The following is a 25,065-nucleotide window of genomic DNA, read 5'->3' on the forward strand; positions in this document are numbered from 1 at the left end:
CTATTAAAGCTAACAGAGAAATATTCCTCCCAAATTTTAACCCACCTGTTGCTCAGAGCATTTACATGGTAGCTAACCTTCAGATGAGAGCTTGATCTGATAATTATTCACATCAGTTACACCCCACCCCAACCTCAACACAACTTCAGGTCTGCATGACCTTCACTCCCCCATAGGCCAGGATCACACACACAGTTTTGATGCATTATTGGTGCAGATTTTTGAGCCAAACACAGGAGCGGACAAAAGAGATGCTGCAGTCTTTTCTTTATATCTTTCCTTCCTTTTGGATCCACTTCTGGATTTGGCTAAAGAAAACTGAGCCAAAAATCTGCACCAAATTCTGTGTGTGATTCTGGCCTTTCTCTTAACTTCCCCCGCACTATGGCTTCCATTTACACAAGCAGATATTTGTATTAGCGATCTTTGATACGATTGCTGTAAGTTATCGAATAGCGATTACAGACAAGTATTTACACACGTTATTGTCTCAATCAATAGAAAAGTATTGTTTGGTCACCTATTGAAAAATGTTCCATATCGGCTCTCAGTCACACAATTCATGTTTACATACCACAATGTCACAACGACAAACGATTATTTTTATGAGCGTTTTATCACTAGTCATTACACCTATTCACATTAAGCAATTGTCCTGCACGATCACTTGTTAGGTTTGAATCTGACCGATTATCTGCTTGTACAAATGGGACTTTTCTCATCCCTATTACTTTCTTATACTTCTACCACACGACACCTGTCTCTCCGCTACACTTCAAGACTCAATGCTCTTCAGTCAAGCATAACCTTCATATCAATATTATAAACAACCTGTACCACCCCTACTATCTATATCACCCCTAACTTCAGACTGTAGGCTCATTCAGGCTGGCTCAGGCCATATGAAGATGCCGCTGCGGCATTGAAACGCGTAGCCTTTTATCATCCACAATAAACCTTTTTCATTCATTTGCATCTCATACGTGACTTATTACAATTCACGGTTCTGTTTGTCATCCAGAGTGTAGCAGCGCCCCTCGGAGACTCTTTTTTTTCTTGCACCTATAGAATACTTTTGCGGTCTCCTGAAGGATTACCGGCATCGAGTCTTGGCAGCAGCACACATACGATTAAGAGCTTTTTATCATCTCTCACCAGATTAGTAGTATTTCACCTGCTTTACTACATTTTACCTGGGTAACCTGCACTATGTGGCGACGTGTTTTTTGTTGGTTTGCTATTGTACAGCACATGGGAGATATTGGTTCTAGAATAAATGACAAGACAAATGATTAAAAACCTCAATGAATAAGAGACCAGGACAATCAAGTAATCAAATCAAAGAATTCTTAAAAAAATAGGTTTAATATTTTGCAGATTTTTTTTTTTTTTTTTACCTGATAGAATATACTAATCCATTAGGGAAACATAAAATAATCCAGAGGAGTAAAAGCAGCCATTTCATTGAAACACTCAACAATATAAATAATACATAATGCTAGAGAACCACAACAGTACAAAATCAGATAAAAAGGAATTACATACATGTCAAAAGGAAGAAAGGTAAGAGGTTATGTTAACAAAGACTAGTCTAAAGATCACAACTTTGAATAGTGTACCATTTATTGTCCTGCAATAGTTCATGATGCAATCCTAGTAACCTCTACTAAACTAAACAAAATGTAACAGAAAAAATAATAATTTTAATATGCTTTCATACAAAACCTAAACAAAATTATAGGAGTGTATGTCTTTTGGGTAACAGGAGACGTATTAGTCTTTCCTTTATACCTTTCCTTCCTTTTGGATCCACAACTGGCTTTGGTTAAAAAAAAAACAAAAAAAAACAATTCTAATTCTGCATGTCTTTAATTCAGGACTGTTAAAAGCAATGTACAATCCTTTTTTGGTTTTGTTTATTTAATTTCTCCAATGCACCTAAAATGAAAAACAACTTTGCAAATAGTCTCCATTAAAAATATCTTACGGTTTTATTTCTTCAGCTCATATGCATCTCTCGGTAGACAATAAACAAGCCCTGTATAGTCTGACCCTACAGTCAAACTCTCTCTTACCTGTCCCCTACTTCTTCCTAACATATATTTGGTAGATTAGAAAGAAGGAGAGATTGTAGGAAGTTGGACTACAGGATCAGACTACACATATGGGTTGTTTGTTGTCTGTTACCATGGAGACACACAGATCTGAATAGCTGTAGACACAAAATGATAGGACAGTTTTAATAAAGACCATTTGCAAAGTTGCTTAACTTTTCATTTTAGATGCACTGGAGCAGTAATGATAATTTAAAAAAAAATTAATAAAGAATGAATATCATAGTTATTGTACAGTTATCCTTACCTAGGAATCAGCAATATGCATTTATCTATTTATACCAACTAAACACCAAAGCCTGAGTAGGTTTCTGCATACTCATGACATCTTGGTTAGTAATCCCTGGCATTAGTGAAACATGCTATAAATGGTTGGAGGCTCTATCGCTAGAATTTGTTCTTGTACCCCACTCAGATAATATAAAAATCACATGTAAACACCAGCAAAAGCGGTCCATAAATGTGAAAACAATGAGATAGCCGACAGCAATCTCACCTGACTCTACCATAAACTCATTTTTATGGTAGGATCAGGCATTAGCAGCCTCCAGTCACCACTGCTTGCCTCAAACAAAACGATTGGAAGAGTTGAAATCAAACTTATCTGATACCCCAACGGCAGACATCGGGGAGCGCCCTACCAGTCACCATGGACAGATACTGTCGGTGGATCATGATGAAACTTAACTTCTTAATGATTGGGCAAAGGGACAAAGTAGACTGTGTATACCATTCACCAACAGATTGATAAGTTAGATCACTGTAAGCTCCTTTGCAACCTGCTGTTCAGTCATTGTAAGCTAATACAGCTGGCAGTAATCTTCCTGTAAAGTTATTGTTATTTCCAATAATGATAAGACATGGGAATGGTGGTTACAAATACAAACTCAATTTTAACAATGAAAAAAAAACTAAAACTGATTTGTAAAGAAAAAATTAAAAAAAAATTTGGTAATATATTTTTTTTCTTGCGGTTTTGTAAAAGTAACTACTAGCAGCCACTACAGCTCCCACGTGTTCTAAAACCCAACTTCACCATACACTAAATTACAAATTTTCATAATCAAATGGATGTAAACACAAGAATTACTTCCATAACTGACCAATCCGAAGTTTTGGGCTGACACCTTATCGCGGAAACCTTATCGCAAGCTATAATCAAGGTTATACTGGTAGTCACCAGGTTTTCCCAGAAATAGATATAACTAACAAATAACTGTTATTATGCTTTTCCATTTTAGATGGAAGTTCTCATAAAGAAACACTTTGAACACAACTTATACAATGTGTTATGTGGGTACTGGGTCAGTGCATGGCACAGAGATTCCCTGTGCCCTGCACCGCCCTCGCAGGCTCTGGACTAGGAATAACACAGTGTATATGTTTTGGCTAGACATTTCTTTAAATGATTCTACATATGCCAGGATAATTGGCTATTGGTTTTCTGAAGCCTATATGGATAAGAAGTGATGCACCATGGGATGTAGCCGGATTCTTTGACTGTGGAAATGTCTACATACATTTTTAACATGTCATACAAAAAGTGTAATCTAAGTAATCAAGGTTATACAGAATCTTATTCTTTGGTATGCAGTGTTTTACAGCTTTAAAGAGAACATATAGGAGAAAACAGACCAACATGCCATTGATTTACATGGCAGACTTCTTCCCCCACAATAACAATAAGATCATTTTAATTAATAAAAAATAAGAACATAATGCAAATATAGCTAAAAATCAATAAATACAATGCATCATTCTACCAGTTGTCCATTAGGTATTGCCACACAGCACTACTGTACAAACAGTTGAATTTTTATATCTGCAGAGAAAAATACACATAAAAAATAAATTAAAGGCTGTAACCTTCTACAAAATAGTTCATAGGTAATTTTCTGTTTTTTAAATGCCTGTTACCACAGGTTCATACTGGGTAAACTTCAGTTATTTCCCTGAACAATCATTTTTCTAAATTACGTGCAATAAAAAAAGCGAGAGAGTATAAAGTGGCAATACTTTATACTACTGCTAAAGCCACCTCAATGTCAATGATCAAAGGGCCACAACAAATGGGTTTATACCCAAACAACTACTGTACACAAGGTTATAAAATATTGCCAATATTACTTATACCCACGTAGCAGATAGCAAAGAAAAGTAGGGAGTATAACTTAGTTGAATATAGAGATCTGAACGGTTTTAGGAAATATTATTGCATAGGCAATAGTCCATTTGTTAATGGAAACTTTAACTATCATTTCAACACACGTCGGTGTCCATCCTTGGTGAACACCAAGACAAAAAAAGCACTAAAAAAGAGGATCTGTCGCCAGATTTCACAATACAAACTGCATACATTAATAAATAGATATCTTAGACCTGATAAAGCTGGTGTACTTACTTTGAAAATACATGCCACTATGGTTGTATAATGCTTTTTTAAAACGCCCCGTTGGAACGAAATGCAGTTTTTCCCATTGAAATCAATGGGCAGATGTTTGGAGGCGTTCAGCTTCCGTATTTTCAGCCGTTTTTCGGGGCATTTATGGCCTGGAAAACGGCTGAAAATAAGCCGTGTGAACATACCCCAAGTTCTATTTAATAATGTTTGCATTGTGAAATCTGGTCACATATCCTCTTTAAATGTCATAAATCAACAGTGCATAAAAATAATCTACTAATAACAGAAGTAACCTGTTTAGCTACATAGATCCATAAATGGCAGTGCAAAGCCTCATTTCTGGTAAAACCGAACCAAGCGTCAATTATACATCTTGTTTAAAAGTCACAGATGGTGCAATGTGAACAGCAAAGTACTGGCCTTGCTTGCTGTAATAGGGAGACCATTGATAGTTTTAAGAATTCTAAGAGTATTCCCCATGAATATTACAGTGACTTTTGTAATACCAGACACTGTCCTCATAATATAACACAAATACATGCCAAACTTAAAGGCTGCTGTTATTTAGCCTTGTACTTTGAAGCGTCCCGAGGCTCTCTGCTTGGATTGCTCCAGTCGTCAGCTTCTGCAGCATTCTTGTAGTGTCGCCATGCTGACTTGTTAAACACTGGCAGTCTCTCAAACGACTCACCAGAAACAGCCTAAATGTAAAAAAGGGTAAATTGTATTATAAAAAAAATCCGAATGTATTATATTTGATGGATTAAAGGCTCCATATAAAGATCCATAACTCTAGCTAGAGCTCTGAACGTAATACCTTAAGGTAGATAACCGCATCTGTACCAACACCTTCCATGGAATAGAGTTTAAGATCTCCTTGGAAATAGCGAGCATAGAGTCGAGAGATGGGCAAACCGTACCCAAAGCCAGCCTTAAAGAAAAGGGTATGAAAATAAGGAACCATTAGTTTCTTCTGGACCGATAAATAAATTTTTAGGCTATGTTCACACGGGGTATTTTGCCGAGTTTTTTGACGCGGAAACCGCGTCGCAAAACTCTGCAAAAACGGCCCAAGAACGCCTCCCATTGATTTCAATGGGAGGCGTCGGCGTCTTTTTCCCGCGAGCAGTAAAACGAAGCGACATGCCCTATCTTCGGGCGCTTCCGCCTCTGACCTCCCATTGACTTCAATGGGAGGCAGAGAAAGCGAATTTCGCGCTGTTTTATGCCCGCAGCGCTCAATGGCCGCGGGCGAAAAACGGCGCGAAAATCACCGCGAAAATCGGCGTGCAGGGAGAGGAAAATCTGCCTCAAAGTTCCAAACGGAATTTTGAGGCAGATATTCCTCCCCCAAAATACTCTGTGTGAACATAGCCTTACACTTGGATTCATAGAAAAAGGTATCAATATTTCGACACTTCATCATTGTTATGAAAACATAAAGAAATAAGTTATAACATACAGCATCTCCTTAATAAAATAGTTTCCTTTATTTCAAACGCATTATAGACATGTGGCCACGTGGATACAAGGTCTCTGACTGACGCGTATGTGCTTCGAACACAACCGTTCTTACTTATAGCATACGTCATCATTGCTTGCAAAAGTCTATAAAACAACAGACCAATCACATAAAAATGTATGTCTTATATAACCACACAAATTCCCACTACTGATGTATACGGTTAATTTCTGTCTAGATATGTTTCAAGAAATTTACATAAAATCACTTCCCCATAAGATTAATCTTGTGTCCAAATGTAGAATCCAAAAGGCTTCCCTATTTAAAAGGTGCCTCCTCCAATTCCTGCCCTTCTGGGTACTAAGCCATAGAAATTCAATGTTCTGAAGTCTCCATTATGCACTTCTATAATATGTTTTGCTTTTTTCTCAATGTCTAAAACATATTCTGTTTTACGAGTATTTAACTTTCTGGTATTACATCCCATATGAATTTGATTGTAATGATTACATACAATAGAATACACTACATGGTGTGTGTCAAAATTTATAATGGTATTGATTTGATATGATATAACCTACCACCATGTGTACTGAAAGAATCTTTTTTTGAGTGCAAGATGGCACATACTGCACCTCTCGACACCGCACTAAAAAAAAAACCTCTGTGAGAGCCAGGATTTGTTGTTATTTCTGCTATGAAATAAACTTGGTGACAAACACCATGTAGTATACGTTATTGTATGTAATCAGGGTCATACAATGTATGTGGGATGTACTACCTGAAAGTTAAACACTCAGCTAACAGAGTGGGGGGGGGGGGAATATATTAAGACTGGTGTTTCATATGCCACCCTTGAGCTGGTATAGACTTGCGCCATAATTGACGACAGTTTCTAGCGTAAATTATGGTAAATTTTTGGGGTCACGAGTGGCCCCACCCTCTTACGCTAAGCTCTGCCCGCTTTATAGAAGAGCTGCGGAAACGGCCATGGGCATAGGAAAGTTAATAAACTCCCCCGGTATGTTTTAGACATTAAGAAAAAAGCAGGATCGGCAAAACATCTTATAGAGGTCCTTAATGGAGAATTCAAAACATTGAATTTCTATGGTTTAGAACATGTTAAGAAACCAGGAAGGCGCAGGAATTGGAGGAGGCACCTTTTCAATAAGGAAGCCTTTTGGATCCTACATTTGAAAACAAGATTCCCCAAGGGTTTAAAATGGAGAAGCCATCTTATGTATGGTCATTGAAACATATACTCTAGACAGACAGTAACAAGTTGTATATATCAGTGGGAATTTGTGTGGTTATTGTGACTGTAAGACATAAATGATTGGGATTGGTCTCTTGTGTTTTTTATATACTTTTGCATGCAATAATGAAGTATGCTATGAGTAAGAACAGCACGCGTGAGCGTCAGAGACCTTGTGTCCACATCGCGACATTTTTTTAATGCGTTTGAAATAAAGGAAACTAGTTTATCAAGGTGGAGCTGAATATTATAAAAAATTTTTATCGGATTACTTTTGGAAAGCCAGCAAGACATCTGCGTAATATTTGGAGATGCGGTGAGCAATATCTTTTTGTTTTTTGTCTAATGTTATGGAAACATGGTTGTCTATTTTCGACTGGAAACCTCTTTAAATTAACAGTACCAACATTATTATCTGAAGGCAATGTTCAACTAACTTCATGGACTATGACAATATGACAATGCAGCTTCTGATGTCTGGAGGCCATGAGTTTAGAGTTAGGGGATATGGTGCACCCTCAAACTCTAAGCTGACAGCAGTGTGGCCGCCTGCAGACAGTAGAGAAGGTACAGGGTTCTATTGGGAGCCCAGAGGGGCTTGCAGCACTAACAAGTACTAGTGCTATTGTAATTCACTTAAATAGAAAACTGGTTTGCCACTAAAACAGTTTTGGATTGAAGTGTCTCTTTAAAGAGGCATCCACACAAAAGTAATCTCCTGACAGGTCATAAAGATATGTGAGAAGACCACAGTTGCTGGATTTTCCCTAAAGGGGTCGTCTCACATATCCCTTGTTAACGCATGTGGACATCATAAAACGGGGGTCTTTAGCGCATATGGACATCATAAAAGGGGGATCCTCCCCTCTATTTGCCAGAATAGCAAATAAATATGCATTGCATGATTGTCCGTTCATGGTCGTGGCTTCCCTAGGTTTATAACAGCTGATCGCCAGGGCTCAGAGAAGCCAAACCTGTGGCGATCAACTGAGAGAGGGGCTGGCTTCTACTTAAAAAAAAAGTACATGTCCATATTTGATATATTTTTTATTTTCATTAACTTTATTTATAAAAAGTTACAATGAGTAAAGGACAATTTCAATACCAAAAAATAGCAGAGTAATGCCTCATTCTGCCTCTAAGTTTTCTTACATAGCTACAAATCTAACAAAGACATGAGAAAGTACGAGGAGATCAATACAAAAGTATGAACAAAATCAAAACAGGTTATCGGCTCCCGATATCAACTGACCGTAAATATTACATTACAGAGATCTTACCAATGGAACTGCTCTGCTTGGCTCCAGACTGGGTCTTGGTGCTGTGGAATACATGTAATTGAACAAGCGATCGATCTTCCTCAAGGGCACTCCTCCACCTTGGTCACTGATCTAGGGAAGGGTAAAGCGTAACTTGTCTGACACGGAACACTTAAGAGCTGAAGTGCACACCATCTACAGTGAACCACTCTTTGTAACTTTGTTTGATAAAGTTGATTTATAAAAAAAAAAAAGATTTATTATAACGCCCGAAAGTAAATTTGAGTAGACCGATTATAAACTCATCTCAACCTTTGCTTTAAAGAGAGTCTGTCATTAAATTGCTGTATTTCTCTGTCTTCGGAGCAATTATTCTAGGATCATATGATAAATTTATTCTGCTCTGTGAATATGATTTTCTTCCAAAGTAAAAGTTACTGAAAAACATAAGATTCGCAATTGAACCCTTAGTAGTTGTTTGGTATATATAACTTGTATTTCCAAACTGCCCGAGGGCAAAAAAAAATGACTGTACTCTATTGTCCACTACACTAAATTATTTCTTAAAACGTCACTTTTATTATACCAACACAAAAAACTCAGAATATCCCTCCACCAAAAAAACTGGTTAAAACTAGATAAAGATCCCTAGCTCATTTGTATAATATAGTAAGGATGTACATAGATAGTATCTACTTAAATGGCTGATAGCCATTACGTGGAGCACCTATAGAAAGTCAATGGCAGCATATAATGGTGTGCCTGCAGTGCACACCGATCACCGGCTGCTCAATAAATAGGGTGTAGGGACCATTCATATTTAAAACATGAGCGGCTCCAGCGGCTGACCTCGTCAATACAGTGGCAGTACCCATGAAATCCCAATGACGGCTGTATCCGTTACAGAGCAGGAACTAGCAGCCGCTCATGACAGATGTTTGCGTCATTGGTCGTTAAGGGGTTAATGGCTCATGACTTTGATGTCCACTGTTCCCTCTAAGCTGTGTGCTGTGGAAACGATAGGGTCAGTTCACACTGACCCTATCAGCGTCGGATTCAGCACAGAAACATGGCAGAAATCGGCTGAAGGATTTCTGAGGCAGATTTTTTTCTGCCTGCAAAAAAACTAAGTATGAACAGGGCCTTAGACTTAAAAATTCCTGTGGACAGGTAGAGCTGTATTTGGGCTAGGTGATCCTGTTGTTTCAGCTCTTTCCTTGAGCGCACAGCTAAGATGGAACAATTGATGATGACAAACTATTATAATCTTTTCTGATTTATCTACAGCATCAGTAAAAAAATCTGTATTTAATACACAAAAAAGGGGAGATAATGTATCGCATCAACATACCTTTATAGATAGATCTTCTTTTCCAAGTGTGACCAATGTCTTTATCGGTGGCAGCGCCTCAGTGCCGCCTTCGTGCTGCTCCACAGTGGCTCTCATTGAATTCTTGGGTGAACAAAATAGTAAATGTGAGATTTTATCGCATAATCAGTATGAATACACTAACATAAGTAAAATAAATTATACATGACAAATATATAAAATAATAATAGACTGGTATTTCTGCCAGACAGTGGGTGTTATGACTCACCTATCCCCCAGGATACTGGAAGGAGTTAATTCCAAGTTTCTTTGAGGGTGTCATTTTAAAGGATAATCTTTTGAGGTTAAATTCTTTCTCAGAGCAAAGGAGTTACGTGGCTCAGATACATTGTGGGACACTCATGTTTTTCTTCAGCATAACTATGCCTAGTACCTAATGCAAAAACTTAGTAGGCACCCTGTGTGCCCACGTATAGTGCCTCTCCTGCGCCACTGTAATACAGCATGAGATGGACCATGCTGCAATTTGGCTCCTCACAATTCTGTATGAATCTCTGTGTGCATCCATATACAATCTGTGGCACAAAGAGGTGCAGTATGGGCCCATAGCAATCTATGGGCGCTATATTACAGATCTGTAATACTGTAAAGACTAAGAATGAGATCAGTGAGAGTTTTTAGATATTCCTTCACACGATGACCGTCCATATTTTGTGCAGAACTGACACATGTGAATGTTCTAGTCTTAGGCTCAAAGCAATCACAAGTCTCAATTATTAAAGGGGTTTTGTCCTATCTTTAGGATTGGTTATCAGTTTTCTTTCGGTGGGGTTCTGACTCTTTTCGATCAGCAGAATACGCAGGATCCAGGGGTCAGACCCCCAATTATCAAATCCTTATGACGTATCCTACGCCTTCAGTGATAATGTCCTGGAAAACCCCCTTTCATGCTACAATCGTAGCGATCAGTGATCTGATCAGTACAATTTTTTTTAATGAAATTCAGATACTGATTGGATCAGGGGGATCCAACTATTGTGACAATTTATACACAGCAAGAATTGCTATAATCTGACAATTGCTCCAGTAATCATAACATGTACGTCCAGCCTAAAGCAAACCCTAAACAAAACTAACCAACAAATGTAAAAGGTCCTAATTTTCGGCAGCGTATTGCAGATCTGACACACCAATGTTCCAGTCTTAGATTTTTATCACACATTAGAGCTAGCTTGTAAATGGCAGGTAGCATTTTAAAAGAATAAATAATAATAATTATGAACATTACAGTACAACATATGTAGAGCCGTCACAGTGTAGACATTATAGAAGTAATGGCAGACCCCCTAGTCTAAAGTGTATTTTAAATGTGACTGCTGAATGAGGAGCAGCATAGTTCTGTTTTAGTCTTACATTTTGGAGAGGGCCCAACATACTGATTATGGTGTAGGTATCGGCCATGTGAGGCATTGCCTGCTTTGTGCCAGTAGGGGTATTCTGTTGCGATGTGCTTTTTTTTGGCACCGACATAATTAAAACTCTAAGCAACAAGAAGACTGAACTCAAGTCTTCTTTGAGTCGAAATTACTACTTTCTTCTACTATGATTACTAATTATAAAACTAAAATAACAAGGTAATAGGCTTAACATCGGAATAAAGTAGCTATTTAAAATGCCCGATTATTAATAAAATTGTTGCTCAAGGACTGCGTGTAACAAGGCGCCACAATATATCATTGTGGAAACTGCCAATCTTTTCTTATGAAATGAAACTCTTGCTGCTTCACACCACCCAAGCAGTGTTATCCCTTATTATAGCAGTAAATTACTCTGTAACCGGGTTGAACTGGAGCCAAAATCAGGTTAGTGATACCTCTAATTCAGAATAATTATGGCAATGCATTTTATCCGTAACTGGATTCCAACACACACTGTTAGAACTTTGTTTCGGAAAGAATTATGTGATAATTTCAAGGAAACAAGTTTTGCTGACCCATAATGCTTTGCTGCTTCTTCTGGAGAAATATTATTATATTACTGTGGTATAAAAAGAGAGGTATTTTCAATGACCATGTTTTCTCAGGAGTCTGGGATTAACTTTTTATTACCCTTCTTATGGAAAGTGACATAAGTACGCAGGAATTAAACCATATTATGTTTGGCTTATTCTATGGAGATATTTTCTAGAGAAGGCTGCACCATTATTTAAAATAACGTAAAAGTAAAGACTTTGGTTCTAAAAACGGTATAAATTTTTTTTTCTAAACCGACATGTACGTGCCTTATTTACCAATATCGCTTGCCTGATGGTAATGAACAGACGGTGCGCTGGCTGCAACTGGCACTTCAAAATTCAGTTAGCCTCTACAGATCTTTTCTCAAAGATACCGGATAACTCATGAACATTACAACCAATTATGGACCCGGCCATTTTAGTGACTTTACACAACGCTGCTCCTTTATTGTCGCCATACCAAACCAAATAGATTTTGCTCAATGCAATTGCCTAAATGGCTAGGATTTTTTCCCTAAAATAGTGGTGCTAATATTTTAATGTGTCTTGACAAAAATCACTCACTCAACATCTGGAAAATGATGTAAATAACATTTTTACAGCAGAAAAAAAAATAACTTTCTCTCTGCATCGCTATCTGTAGATAGCTATCAACACCCAGTCGCGTAAAGATCTGTTTCAGGATATTGCCACTCATCAGCACAGAACACACTTAAAGAGGCTCTGTCACCACATTATAAGTGCCCTATCTCTTACATAATGTGATCAGCGCTGTAATGTAGATAACGGAAGTGGTTTTTATTTAGAAAAACGAACATTTTTGACCAAGTTATGACCTATTTTAGATATATACTAATGACTTTCTTAATGCCCAACTGGGCATTTTTTTAGCTTTTGACCAAGTGGGCGTTTCAAAGAGAAGTGTATGACGATGACCAATCAGTGTCATACACTTCTCTCCATTTATGTACTCAGCACATAGTGATCTTGCGAGATGTCTGAGTACATGAATGGAGAGAAGTGTATGACGCTGATTGGTCAGCGTCATACACTTCTCTTTACAACGCCCACTTGGTCAAAAGCTAAAAGACGCCCAGTTGGGCATTAACCCCTTAAGGACGCAGCCTAGTTTGGGCCTTAAGGCTCAGAGCCCATTTTTCAAATCTGACATATTTCACTTTATGTGGTAATAACGTCGGAATGCTTAAACCTATCCAAGCGATTCTGAGATTGTTTTCTCGTGACACTTTGGGCTTCATGTTCGTGGTAAAATTTGGTCGATATATTCAGTCTTTATTTGTGAAAAATTGCAAAATTTAGAGAAAATTTACAAAAAATAGCATTTTTCAGAATTTAAATGCATCTGCTTGAAAAACAGACGGTTATACCACCCAAAATAGTTACTAGTTCACATTTCCCATATGTCTACTTTTGATTGGCATCGTTTTTTGAACATTCTTTTATTTTTCTTGGACGTTACAAGGCTTAGAACATAAACAGCAATTTCTCATATTCTTAAGAAAATTTCAAAAGCCTTTTTTTGAAGGTGCCAGTTCAGTTCTGAAGTGGATTTGAGGGGACTATGTGTTAGAAACCCCCATAAAACACCCCATTTTAAAAACTAGACCCCTCAAAGTATTCAAAACAGCATATAGAAAGTTTTTTAACCCTTCAGGCATTTCACAGGAATTAAAGCAAAGTGGAAATTAAATTTGCAAATTTCATTTTTTCTGCTGAATTTCAATTTTATTCAATTTTTTTTTAGTAACAGAGAAGGTTTTACCAGAGAAACACTACTAAATATGTATTGTCCAGATTCTGCAGTTTTTAGAAATGTCCCACATGTGGCCCTACTGCGCTCGTGGACTAAAACACAAGCCCTAGAAGCAAAGAAGCACCTAGTGCATTTTGAGGCCTCTTTTTTATTAGAATATATTTTAGGCAGCATGCCAGGTTTGAAGCGGCGTTGAGGTATCAAAACAATGGAAACCCACCAGAAGTGACCCCATTTTGGAAATTACACCCCTCAAGGAATTCATTTATGGTTTTTGTTATCATTTTGACCGCACAGTTTTTTCACAGCACCTATTTGAATTGGGCTGTGAAATGAAAAAAATGATACTTTTTCCAATAAAATGTCATTTTTGATCAAATTTTCTTATTTTCACAGGGAACAACATACCCCATTTTGTTGCCCAATTTGTCCTTAGTGCGGCAATACCCCATTTGTGGTGATAAACTGCCGTTTGGGCCCATGGGAGGGCTCAGAAGGAAAGGAGCGCTATGTGTTTGTTGGAGTCCAGATTTTGCTGGATTGGTTTTCGGGTGCCATGTTGCATTTGCAGAGCCCCAGAGGTATCAAAGCAATGGAAACCCACCAGAAGTGACCCCATTTTGGAAACTACACCCCTCAAGGAATTCATTTATGGTTTTTGTTATCATTTTGACCGCACAGGTTTTTCACAGCACCTATTTGAATTGGGCTGTGAAATGAAAAAAATTATATTTTTTCCAATAAGATGTCATTTTTGATCAAAATTTCTTATTTTCACAAGGAACAACATACCCCATTTTGTTGCCCAATTTGTCCTTAGTGCGGCAATACCCCATTTGTGGTGATAAACTGCCCTTTGGGCCCATGGGAGGGCTCAGAAGGAAAGGACCACCATTTGGCCTACTGGAGCTTTTCTGGTGCTAAGTCATGTGTGCAGAAGCCCCTGAGGTACCAGTACAGTTGAAACCCCCGAGAAGTGACCCCATTTTAAAAACTACACCCCTTAAGACATTCATCTAGAGGTGTAGTGAGCATTTTGACCCCACAGGTACTGTGTAAAAGATAATGCGCAGCAGATGGTGCAGTGTGAGATTTGCAATTTTATATATGTATATGCCATTTCAGTGTCCAATATAGTGTGCCCAGCATGCGCCACCGGAGATATACACCCCTTAAATTGTAATGTGGGTTCTCCTGGGTACGACAATACCCTACATGTGGCTGTTATCAGCTGCCTGGGCATACGGCAGGGCTCAGAAGGGAAAGATGAGGGGGGTAAGCTGTGCGGAGTGCATCAGGGTAAATTGAAAATCAAGGGATGTATGATACATTTTAAAACAATCTTTTATACAGAGCCCTGGTTTTTCGGGACACGTGTCACATTGGTATATTGTGTTCTTCCTTATCCCCCTCTTATAGCAGACTCTGCACCTCTTTTGACTCTTTCCCTTTCCACCGGTTTGGGGACCTTCTCCTGGAAAGTGTTGCCCTGGTACGATGCGCCCCCCCTTCCTGGACCCTAAAGATTAGATCTTGAAATTCCAGGAAAGTTCCCCTCTGGCCTGCACATCGACGTAGCACATACGCATTGTACAAAGCCATCTGTATGATGTGCCCGGCCAGCTTCTTATACCTCACCGCATGGCGCTGTAGGGCTTCAGGACTTGATTTGACAAGTCCATCCCTCCCATGTACCTATTGTAGTCCAGGATGCAGTCTGGTTTGGGGGTGGCCTTTCCTTCATATATCCTAAATCTGTAGGTATACCCTGATGCACTCTCGCAGCTTATACATCTTCACGCCATACCTTGCCCTCTTACCTGGCAGGTACTGGCGGAATTGAACCCTCCCTTTAAAATGTACCAGGGACTCATCAATAGAAAAACACTTCTCGGGGGTGTATGCTTGGGAAAACCGGGCACTGGAACGGTCTAATAGGGGTCTCCGTTTATACAAACGGTCAAAACTGGGGTCATCTCGGAGTGGGCACGGCTCATTATCAGTATAATGTAAGAAGCGAAGTATTGCCTCATTTATTTATTTTTTTAGGTTCCAGTTCATTTCTGAAGTTGCTTTGAGGGGCCCATATATTAGAAACCCCTATCAAACACCCCATTTTAGAAACTAGACCCCTCAAAGTATTCACAACAGCATTTAGAAAGTTTATGAACCCTTTAGGTGTTTCACAGAAATTTAGAGCAAAGTAGAGGTGACATTTACTCTTTTTATACCATTTTTTTTATAACACAAAATGATTTATCAGAGAAACGCAACTCTTTACTTCTTGCCCAGATTCTGCAGTTTAGAGAAATATCCCACATGTGGCCCTCGGGCGGTAATGGACTGAAGCACCGGCCTCCGAAGCAAAGGAGCACCTAGCGGATTTTGAGCCCTCTTTTTTATTAGGCACCATGTCCGGTTTGAAGAGGTCTTGTGGTGCCAAAACATTGGAAACCCCCCAAAAGTGACCCCAATTTGGAAACTAGACCCCTTGAGGAATCCATTGTAGTTTTCATGGGGTGCATGCGGCTTTTTGATCAGTTTTTATTCCATTTTTAGGTGGCGTGGTGACTAATAAACAGCAATTCTACTATTGTTTTTGTATACTTTTTTTTTTACAGCGTTCACCGTGCGCTATAAATGATATATTAACTTTATTCGGCGGGGCGATACGATCACGGCGATACCAGATGTTTATAGTTTTTTTTTATGTCTTATGGCGTTTGCACAATAAAATACGTTTTGTAAACAATCATTCACTTTTTGTGTTACCTTATTCTAAGAGCCATAACGTTTTTATTTTTCAATCAATAAAGCCGTGCGAGGACTTATTTTTTGCGCAACGAACTGTATTTTCCATCAGTACCATTTTTAGGTACATGCGACTTTTTGATCTCTTTTTATTCCATTTTTTGGGAGGTGAAGTGACCAAACAATTGTGATTGTGGTACGGTTTATTAATTTTTTTTTTTACGGCGTTCACCGTGCGGGATAAATAACAAAATAATTTTGTAGTTCAGGCCGTTACGGACGCGGCGATACCAATTATGTATAGTTTATTTGTTTGTTTATATATTTTTATTAATAATAAAGGCCTGATAAGGGAAAAAGTGGGACTTTTACTTTTATTACTTTTAAAACTTTTATTTTCTTATTTTTACACATCTTTTTTTAACTTTTTTTTTACTTTATTACTTTGTCCCACTAGGGGACATGAGGGCAGGAGGCCCTGATCGCTATTCTAATACACTGCACTACATGCGTAGTGCAGTGTATTAGAACTGTCAGCTACTCACTGACAGCAAGCATAGTGGGTCCTGACGTTGTCAGGACCCACTAGGCTTCCGTCTATGGCATAGCCGGACGCCATTGTTTGGTGTCCGGTTGCCATAGTCACCATCGCCGGCCGCTATCGCGTAGCAGGCCGGCGATGGCAGCTTAACCCCTAAAAAGCCGCGATCTCTATAGAACGCGGCTTTTAAGGGGTTAATCAGCGGGGACACAGCGATCGGTCCCCGCTGTAGGAGCTGTGACAGCTGCTGAACAAGACAGCAGCGTCACAGCTCCTGTATGTGTCGGGAGGACGGCCGAAACGGCCGTTACTCCCGAGACGTACTATTACGGCATGGAGCGCGAACGATACAGCTGCCATGACGTAATAGTACGTCAAGGAGCGGGAAGGGGTTAAGAAAGTAAATCTAAAATTGCTCATAACTTGGTCAAAATTGATAGTTTTTCTAAATAAAAACCACTGCTGTTATCTACATTACAGCGCCGGTCGGATTATGTAGGATTATGTAGGCACTTATATTGTGGTGACAGAGCCTCTTTAAGAGTAGTTTTCTACGTGCCATTTCACGTAGCGAACTAAATATTCTGGTACCAAAGCAAATGGTTGGGAGACTTAAGTTAATGTTTGCTCAAGAAAGAAGAATATCATCTCTGAAGCACCGTCTATAGGTGGCTACCCAGTAAATCAGCCATATTTGAACTGAAAGGGTCCACATATATCCTGTCTTTTAATTTTAAAGTGGCAGACAATACAAAGGTCAGCAAACGGTTTACTACCATGGACTTCAGCCACTATGAAATCATTATCACTTTAGTTTAAGAATATGTTGCTGAGCCCACAGAAACACAGTCATTTTTTTAATTAAAACTATTGGCTCAAAATGATGTTTAACATGTGACTGTACCTCTTCGTGCACCTGGACGTAACGGCACATCCTGGTGCGGGGAGAGATGTATGGAGTGGGCTCACGCACCTTCCCGCTCCATATGCTGCAGGTGTCAGCTGTGTATTACAGCTGACACCCTGGACTTAAAGGACAGGAACAGCATTCGCCCCCTCCGACAACTCATCGCCCCCCCACAACACGATCGCGGGGTGCCGATGGTTGTCGTGGCAGCCCAGGGGCCTAATTTTGCCGCTGTTAAGCCCTGGCTCTTGCAGGGCTTAACAGAAGCCTGTAAAAATGTATTTTGCAATATATTAGTATTGCAGTGTATTGTACTAGCGATCTAATGATCACTGGTACAAGTCCCATAGGGAGACTAATAAATTGTGTAAAAAAAGTTAAATAAAGTTATTAGTAGTGGAAAAAAAAACTTATCCCATTTTTTCCCTAAAGTAATGTAAATTAAAAAAAACTAAATTGGTGTCGCTGTGTTCGTAAAAGTCTGAACTATTACCATGTACGATTATTTAACTTGCACACTGAATGCCGTAAAAAACAAAAAAAATTTAAACTGCCGAAGTCGCAGAAAAAATAAAAATGTTATGGCTCTCGGAAAGTGGTGAAACAAAACGTTTTTTTTTTACAAATAGTTTTTTCTTTGGAAAAGTAGTAAAATCTTATAAAGAAAACGATATAAATTTGGTATCACCATAATCGTATTGAGCCGCGGAAGTTAAGTTGTCGTTTTTAACTCACTGTGAAAGCCGTAAAATCGAAAACCAAAAAGCGAGGAATCGCAGTTTTTTCCAATTTCAGCCCGCAAAGATTATTTTTTCAGTTTCCCAGTACTTTATATGGTACTTTAAATGATGTTAATATAAACTACAACTCCTCCTGCAAAAAATAAGCGCTCACACCACTCTATTGATGCAAAAATAAAAAAGTTAAGGCTCTTGGAAGGCAGGGAGTGAAAAACAAAAAATGTCTCAGTACTGAAATTGTTAAATCGTTTATTAAGATGCAGGAGGGGTAGCTCATCTGCCAATAACCCTACCAGCCTATATCATCACACTATATCCCTTGTGATGCATGCTGGTTTATGGGTTAAACCAAATTATCCCTTGTGGCCTAGGGGTTATATTTAATGTCTTGTCTGATTTAGGGATTAATGATAAATATTCTTGGTGTTCTAGGATGGGGAAGGAGATAATGGAAACATCCATGGTGGCAAAGGTTGGTTCAGTGAGTAACTTACCTCTTCAGGCTCCAGCGCTGCCGGAGATCAGTGCAAGTTAATGGGTAGATAGGACTGTTAGGAATGGGTAGAAAGGACTATTCATGCTGCGAAAGCTCCCGGCGTACACACCAAATGTATCCATAGAGCCGCTTTCTCCCGACAGATGCCAAAAGAGTGTCTTTTGCCATCCGCCAGGCCGGTATATGTACGTATACCTTCTTTTCAACTGTATGGAATAGCGTCGTTCACTACACTATTCCAGTAAAAAAATGTATACCATGCGGTATACGTTTTCTTATATAATGATAGCCTATTGGCGACCTATACCACTGTATGTTTATACAGTGACATACGTCAGAGGCTCATGTCCGGAGACTGTTCGATGTATAGCTCCGACGTTCCCGGTCATCTAATAGCCTCACAGTTGTGTTTATGATTGGACAGAGTGCTTTGCCCCATCAATAAGTTATCCAAAGCTGTCATAACACATATATTTCTTAATGTATTCCATTATTTATATTGCACCTTCATATCTAGAAAAGAAAGATATTCGGAAAGACTGCACGGTCCTCTTGTGACCCAAATCATTTAGAACACAAAAGGATGTAAATAAAGCTGAAGGATGGTTTAAAAGTTCTAACACTAATCTTCCATCCATCCGGCAAGCACTGCACTCCGACACCCAGTGACTTCGATTTTTGTTGTAAATACCAAATGAGCACATTGTTTTTACACACAAAAAAACGGGCAATAAAATTATTTCTGACTAAGCACTAAAAGGAAAATTGTTCTCCAGGTGGTATTGTTTTTTTTTTTGTAGAACATTAAATTATACATCCAATTATAAACATCAATAGTCATCGGTCTTATAAATCTGAATAACGTTGCCTACTACTTCCATTAACCGAAATGCGCCATTTCTTTTATATTGTTTTAGATTATATTTGTTGTCTCCCATCATATCAAGCAGTATAGTAAATATTTAGTGAACACCTGTTGTCAAGAACTTTCTGTATCCAACCACATTGTTAAGGAATCACTAGTTGAGAAATTCCCAGAGTGAAAGTTGATGGACTTGCTATGTGAGCGATTCTTCAAAGTCAGCTGGAGACTGTCTGAAACAAGCGTGCAAATAAATCCGCTACCTCAAATCCATCACAACTCTGATCAGAAGAGTCTAAGGCTACTCCATGGTGTTCACCAGAGCCCACCGCAAGGCAGGTTGGATTTAGCTGCATAGAACCCAGGTTGTTTTAACAGAATTCGGTGTTGGACAAGGGGTGCAATGCAGGCAATACCAGAACAGATAACAAGACAGCCAGAGTGTAAATAGAAAGTCCAAATCACAAAGCTAGAGGATAACAGGAAGTGCAGAGGTCAAAACCAGCTAGGAGAAGAAAGTCCAAATCAGTAAGCGAAGGGTAAATCCAAAGACATGCCGATGTCCAGTTCCAAAAAGTGCAAATAGTCAAAAATGTACAGGGTATAGTCAGGAGCTTGATCAAACACATGCAAACAAGGAGAATCATAAGCAAAGTCAGAACAAAACCAGATTTAAATACTCAACCCTTCAATCTGATAGGAAGAAAGACAGAGAAGTGGGATAGGCTCAACAACTAAAACCAGAACCGCCCAAGGACTAGACTAGTAGTCATGGCAATCTTAAAGGGACCGACGTTTCCTAACATACATAAGATAATAGATACATTTATTTTCTGGAGGTTGAGGGGAATCCGTTCACTGTGCCCTCATGAGACATTGGTGGAGTCAGTGGGCAAAGAAAAAAAATGGCACAGTCTTTGGAATTCACTACATAGATACTCACCATTCTCTCTGCTCCAGCGATGTATAATTGCAGCTGCAGATCTTCCCTCTGTCTCTGCTCAGTGGTGCTCTGCAGATCACATCTGGTGAGCTCAGCTGAGGAGACAAAGGCAGCGGCTCCTTAAAGCGCTGATTGGATGAACGCGTTCAAGAGATAAAGCGTTTGGTTGCCAGAGAACTAAGGGAACTGAAAAAACAATCCAGCAAGACGAGTTAAAATTCCTTTGCTTACGTGTTTCCAGCGCCAACTTCGCTCTTAGTCATAGCTAGATCTAAACGGACTCCTCCAAACAAACCCTCCCCCTCAACCCATACCAGAATTCCATTGCATGTGATTTAACCCTGACAGTCAATGTCTCCAATTAACATAATATTAAACACCCTAATGGTCATACATATAAAATTGTGACCAGTAACTCTATCCAATAGAGCTAGTACAAGACAAAAAGCCTCATCTTTAACTATGCGGAAGAAATCCTAACACCATGAATCCTGAACACTGTCATGAGAATAGATAGTGTACAGAATATCCTAGCGTTATGTGTATGTATGACTTACAGTACAAATATCACTTCAAGCCACAGAGTGTATACTGTAATGTAAAATAATGGGCTTTATTAGAATGGAATAATTACAGCAGACAAAAAATAATTGTTATTGCGTGTACTTATTATTAGAGAAACTTTTTTTTTTTTCACCCAGGGGGGCTTATTAGTAATAGAAAAACTGTCTCTAATAATTGATACACGCAGTGACCATTATTGTTTGGATTGTATGGAACGGAGTGCTAGATTGCTTTTCATGGACTTTCTATGTACACACACGGATGTTATCGGGCACCTTTTCATGAGCCATCGAACCTAAAGCTACTAAAATCGGGTGAGCGGAGTTCCTTTGCGCTCAGTTCCCTAAGTATACGTCATGACAAAGGAAGCGAGGCAGAAGTCCAAAACGGAAAAAGACATTAGAGATACATTTTCATTTATCACATTCTAGTAGCATTTTTTTCAGGTTTTATTGTTTCTTCAAACAGGTTGTCCCAATTGGACAACCTTTATCTCTGAGGACCTGATGGCGATCAGCTGTGGCTGCACATTTCTACTGCAGTGTCTGCTACAGGAGAAATGTGGTATTACACAATGCCCAATTAATTGATTTAACTACCATGTAATACATGCTCATGTTAAGTCCTCCAGAACCGCTGTTTGCAGCCCTCTCTATGATGTCCATGTACCCTAATAGGACATATGAACAGGGGTTGTCCTAATAAAAATGAGTATAAAAACAGGTCACAGTACATCAGATATAGTCATAAAAAGGGAATTGCTCTGAACCTACCTTAAACAGTTCAAACAGCATGTGAAACAAGTGAGAGGGCACATACACCACCTGCAGTGGCCTGCCGGGAGCTTTAGCTACAAAAGCAACAAATTGAATGTATAAAAATGTAGTAAATATAACAGACATATAGAAAATATAATAAATGTAAAAGACAATACAGTCAATTCCCAATAATCAGGCATCCTGGAGAGCGCCAAGATGCCAGATTGCTGGAAAATATGAACCACTGGATATATAAACGGACAGTACATACTATATATACACTTAGAAATAAAAAAGAATCCAAAAAAATTCATAGAGGATAATTGCTGTATCAGTAGGCCATTGCTTATTGCACATAACAAAATCATTATAATGTATATATTTGACAGAGGACGCTTTACCATTGAACTCTTCAATTTTCAGCTCCGGTGCTGCCAAGTAGTATTGCTCACACAGCATTTTTGCCGTTTCATAGGCATCTGTCAAGAAGAACATGAATTGGTGTTGTCTTACACAGAACATGAGTTTAAACATAGGTAGTCCCAAAATCACTTTATCAACCACATAAAGAAATTGAATATTAAAAATATTCTTCAAACGGATGTTCACAATCTATTCATCCCTCACTTTTTGAAGGCCACTTAAAAAAGTTTCATACTTACGTAACCATGACGACACATCCCTCCGCCGTCCTACAGCCTGGCCTCCTGGGATGACATGAGATCCCATGTGACCGCAACAGCCTGTGATTGGCTGCAGTGGTCACATTGGATGAAACATCATCCCAGGAGGTTGGCCTGGACATAGAATTCTGAGTAAGTATAAGATTTTTTCCGAGTTGGGTTTTTTGCGGCTGAATCGCTGCTTTCCACTCGCATTAAAAACGCAACATCTGCTATTTGTTGCGGGTTTTACCTCCCCACTGAATTCAATGGGGAAAACCCGCAACAAATAAGCAGCAATTTCGCAAATACAATTGACAAGCTGATGATCAAAAGACCGCACAGCAGGTCAATTTCTGAGCGTTTTTTCCGCGCCGCCTCTACTGTACTATGATGCGGATTTTCGGCAACCAAATCTGTTGCTGAGAATCCGCAGTATTTACGCGACGTGAATTTAGTGAGTTTTTTCGGCCGGAATTCCCTGCGGCGTACAGGGCAGATACGCTGTGTGCTTTTACGCAGCGTATCCGCCCCGTGGGTAAGTACACACGTAGCGCAAATACTGCAGATTTTCCGCAACGGATTTAGTTGCGGAAAATCCGCAGCATAAGTGTACGAACACACAGCGTAAACACTGCGGATTTTCTGCAACGGATTAATTGCGGAAGATCCGCAGTGTATTACAGTAGCAGCAATGTGGGTGAGATTTCAATAAATCTCAACCCCACACAGCTGAAAAAAGCCGCCGAAAAACCCCCAACATAAATTGACATGCGGTGCGTTTTCCTCAACCGCAGCATGTCAATTAATGCTGCGGAATTGCAGCTCTTCACTTGCTGGTTTCCCCATTGAATTCAACGGGGTGCTTAAACCCACAACAAAGTGGTGTGTGTTGTGACATTTGCGGCGGAATCACAGTGATTCCACTGCAAAAATCAAAAGTAATAAAAAAATAAATAAAGTTATACTTACTCAGAGTTCCCTGCTTCTTCTCCAGTCCAGCCAATCACAGGCTGCAGTGGTCACATGGCCTGCAACGTCATCCCAGAAGGCCGGACTGCGCGGCGAGAAATGGGAGAGGGTAAGTATGAACGTTTTTTGGGTTTTTTTTCCGGCGCTGCTTCACGCAGCGGAAATTTCGTCGGAAAAATGCACTACGATGTGGTGCAACTTTTCAGACAGCATTACCTGCTGAGTTTAGGGCGTATACGCTGCGAAGCTTGACGCAGCCTATCCACCCTGAACCCGCTGTGTGTTTCTACCGTTATACAGTAGCAGCAGAGTGTATGAGATTTGAACATATATCATCCACTCGCTGCGTAAATGATGAGGAAAAAACACTCAGAAATTGACCAACGGGGTGTTTATTTATTCCGCAGCAGGTCAATTGTATTTGCATATTCGCTGCTTTTTGGTTGCGGGTGACCGCTGCAGCGGTCACATGGGATGAAACGGCATCCCTGGAGGCCGGCCTGCAGAGGGATGCGTCACCATGATTACTTAAATATGAAACTTTATTTTTAATGTGCAGTTTTTGCAGCGGACATTCCGTCCAAAAAACTGCACCATAATTTGGTGAAGTTTTTCAGCCGGAATTCCCTGCGACGCACAGGGCGGATATGCTGTGTGCTTTTACGCAGCGTATCCACCCTTTGTGAACATAGCCTTAGGGTATGTGGATGTCATAGAGGGAAAGCTCCCCACTTGAGCCAGAACGGAGAGCTACTCACAGAGAGTTTTTCATGTTGTGATGGACTGGCCGTCCATCTTTTACATTGTGGGCCATTCAAGGGAAATGTATGGCCAAAGACGGTTTTCCACAGCAATAACGGTTGATAGTTGGGATTTTGAGAACGCAAGACCTGCAGCATTGAGCTGATGGCCAAACCTATTTAAAAAGGAGTTGTCTTCATGGGAAGCTCTTGTGGCATATGTGATAATTCTTTACCACAATGTACATATAACTTATGAGATATCAAAATCCTGAGTAATTTAAAATAAGAGGGAGCACATTATAATATGCATTGTAATAGAAATAAAAACTAAAATATCTTTTAACAGTGAAAGAGAGGGAGCTTGAACCCGGTCTCATATGTGCTGCTTCTATGGAGTGACCCAGCGACACGTGAGAAGAAAGGGGATTTACAAATACTGCTTCATGAACCTGCTCCTCATCATTCATCTGTTCAACAGACATACAAAGTGCACCGAGGAACAAGCCATGTGGGAAAG

At 39.5% G+C, this 25,065-nt stretch overlaps 1 protein-coding gene across 1 annotated transcript in view; it reads right to left on the bottom strand.

Moving 5' to 3' along the window:
- Window positions 1–1,389: 1,389 nt before the first annotated feature.
- PDK3 (pyruvate dehydrogenase kinase 3) overlaps window positions 1,390–25,065 on the bottom strand; it is a 69,866-nt gene continuing 46,190 nt past the window's right edge. Inside the window, exons 6-11 of the mRNA XM_075854015.1 lie at window positions 22,573–22,650; window positions 22,187–22,263; window positions 9,843–9,944; window positions 8,513–8,623; window positions 5,333–5,446; window positions 1,390–5,216 (exon numbers count right to left, since the gene is read on the bottom strand). Coding sequence (XP_075710130.1) covers window positions 5,076–5,216; window positions 5,333–5,446; window positions 8,513–8,623; window positions 9,843–9,944; window positions 22,187–22,263; window positions 22,573–22,650 — 623 coding nt within the window. The 3' untranslated portion in view covers window positions 1,390–5,075. The remainder of the gene's footprint in view (window positions 5,217–5,332; window positions 5,447–8,512; window positions 8,624–9,842; window positions 9,945–22,186; window positions 22,264–22,572; window positions 22,651–25,065) is intronic.

The sequence above is a fragment of the Rhinoderma darwinii genome, chromosome 2 (genome assembly GCF_050947455.1).
Source record: "Rhinoderma darwinii isolate aRhiDar2 chromosome 2, aRhiDar2.hap1, whole genome shotgun sequence".
NCBI classification, from domain to species: domain Eukaryota; kingdom Metazoa; phylum Chordata; class Amphibia; order Anura; family Rhinodermatidae; genus Rhinoderma; species Rhinoderma darwinii.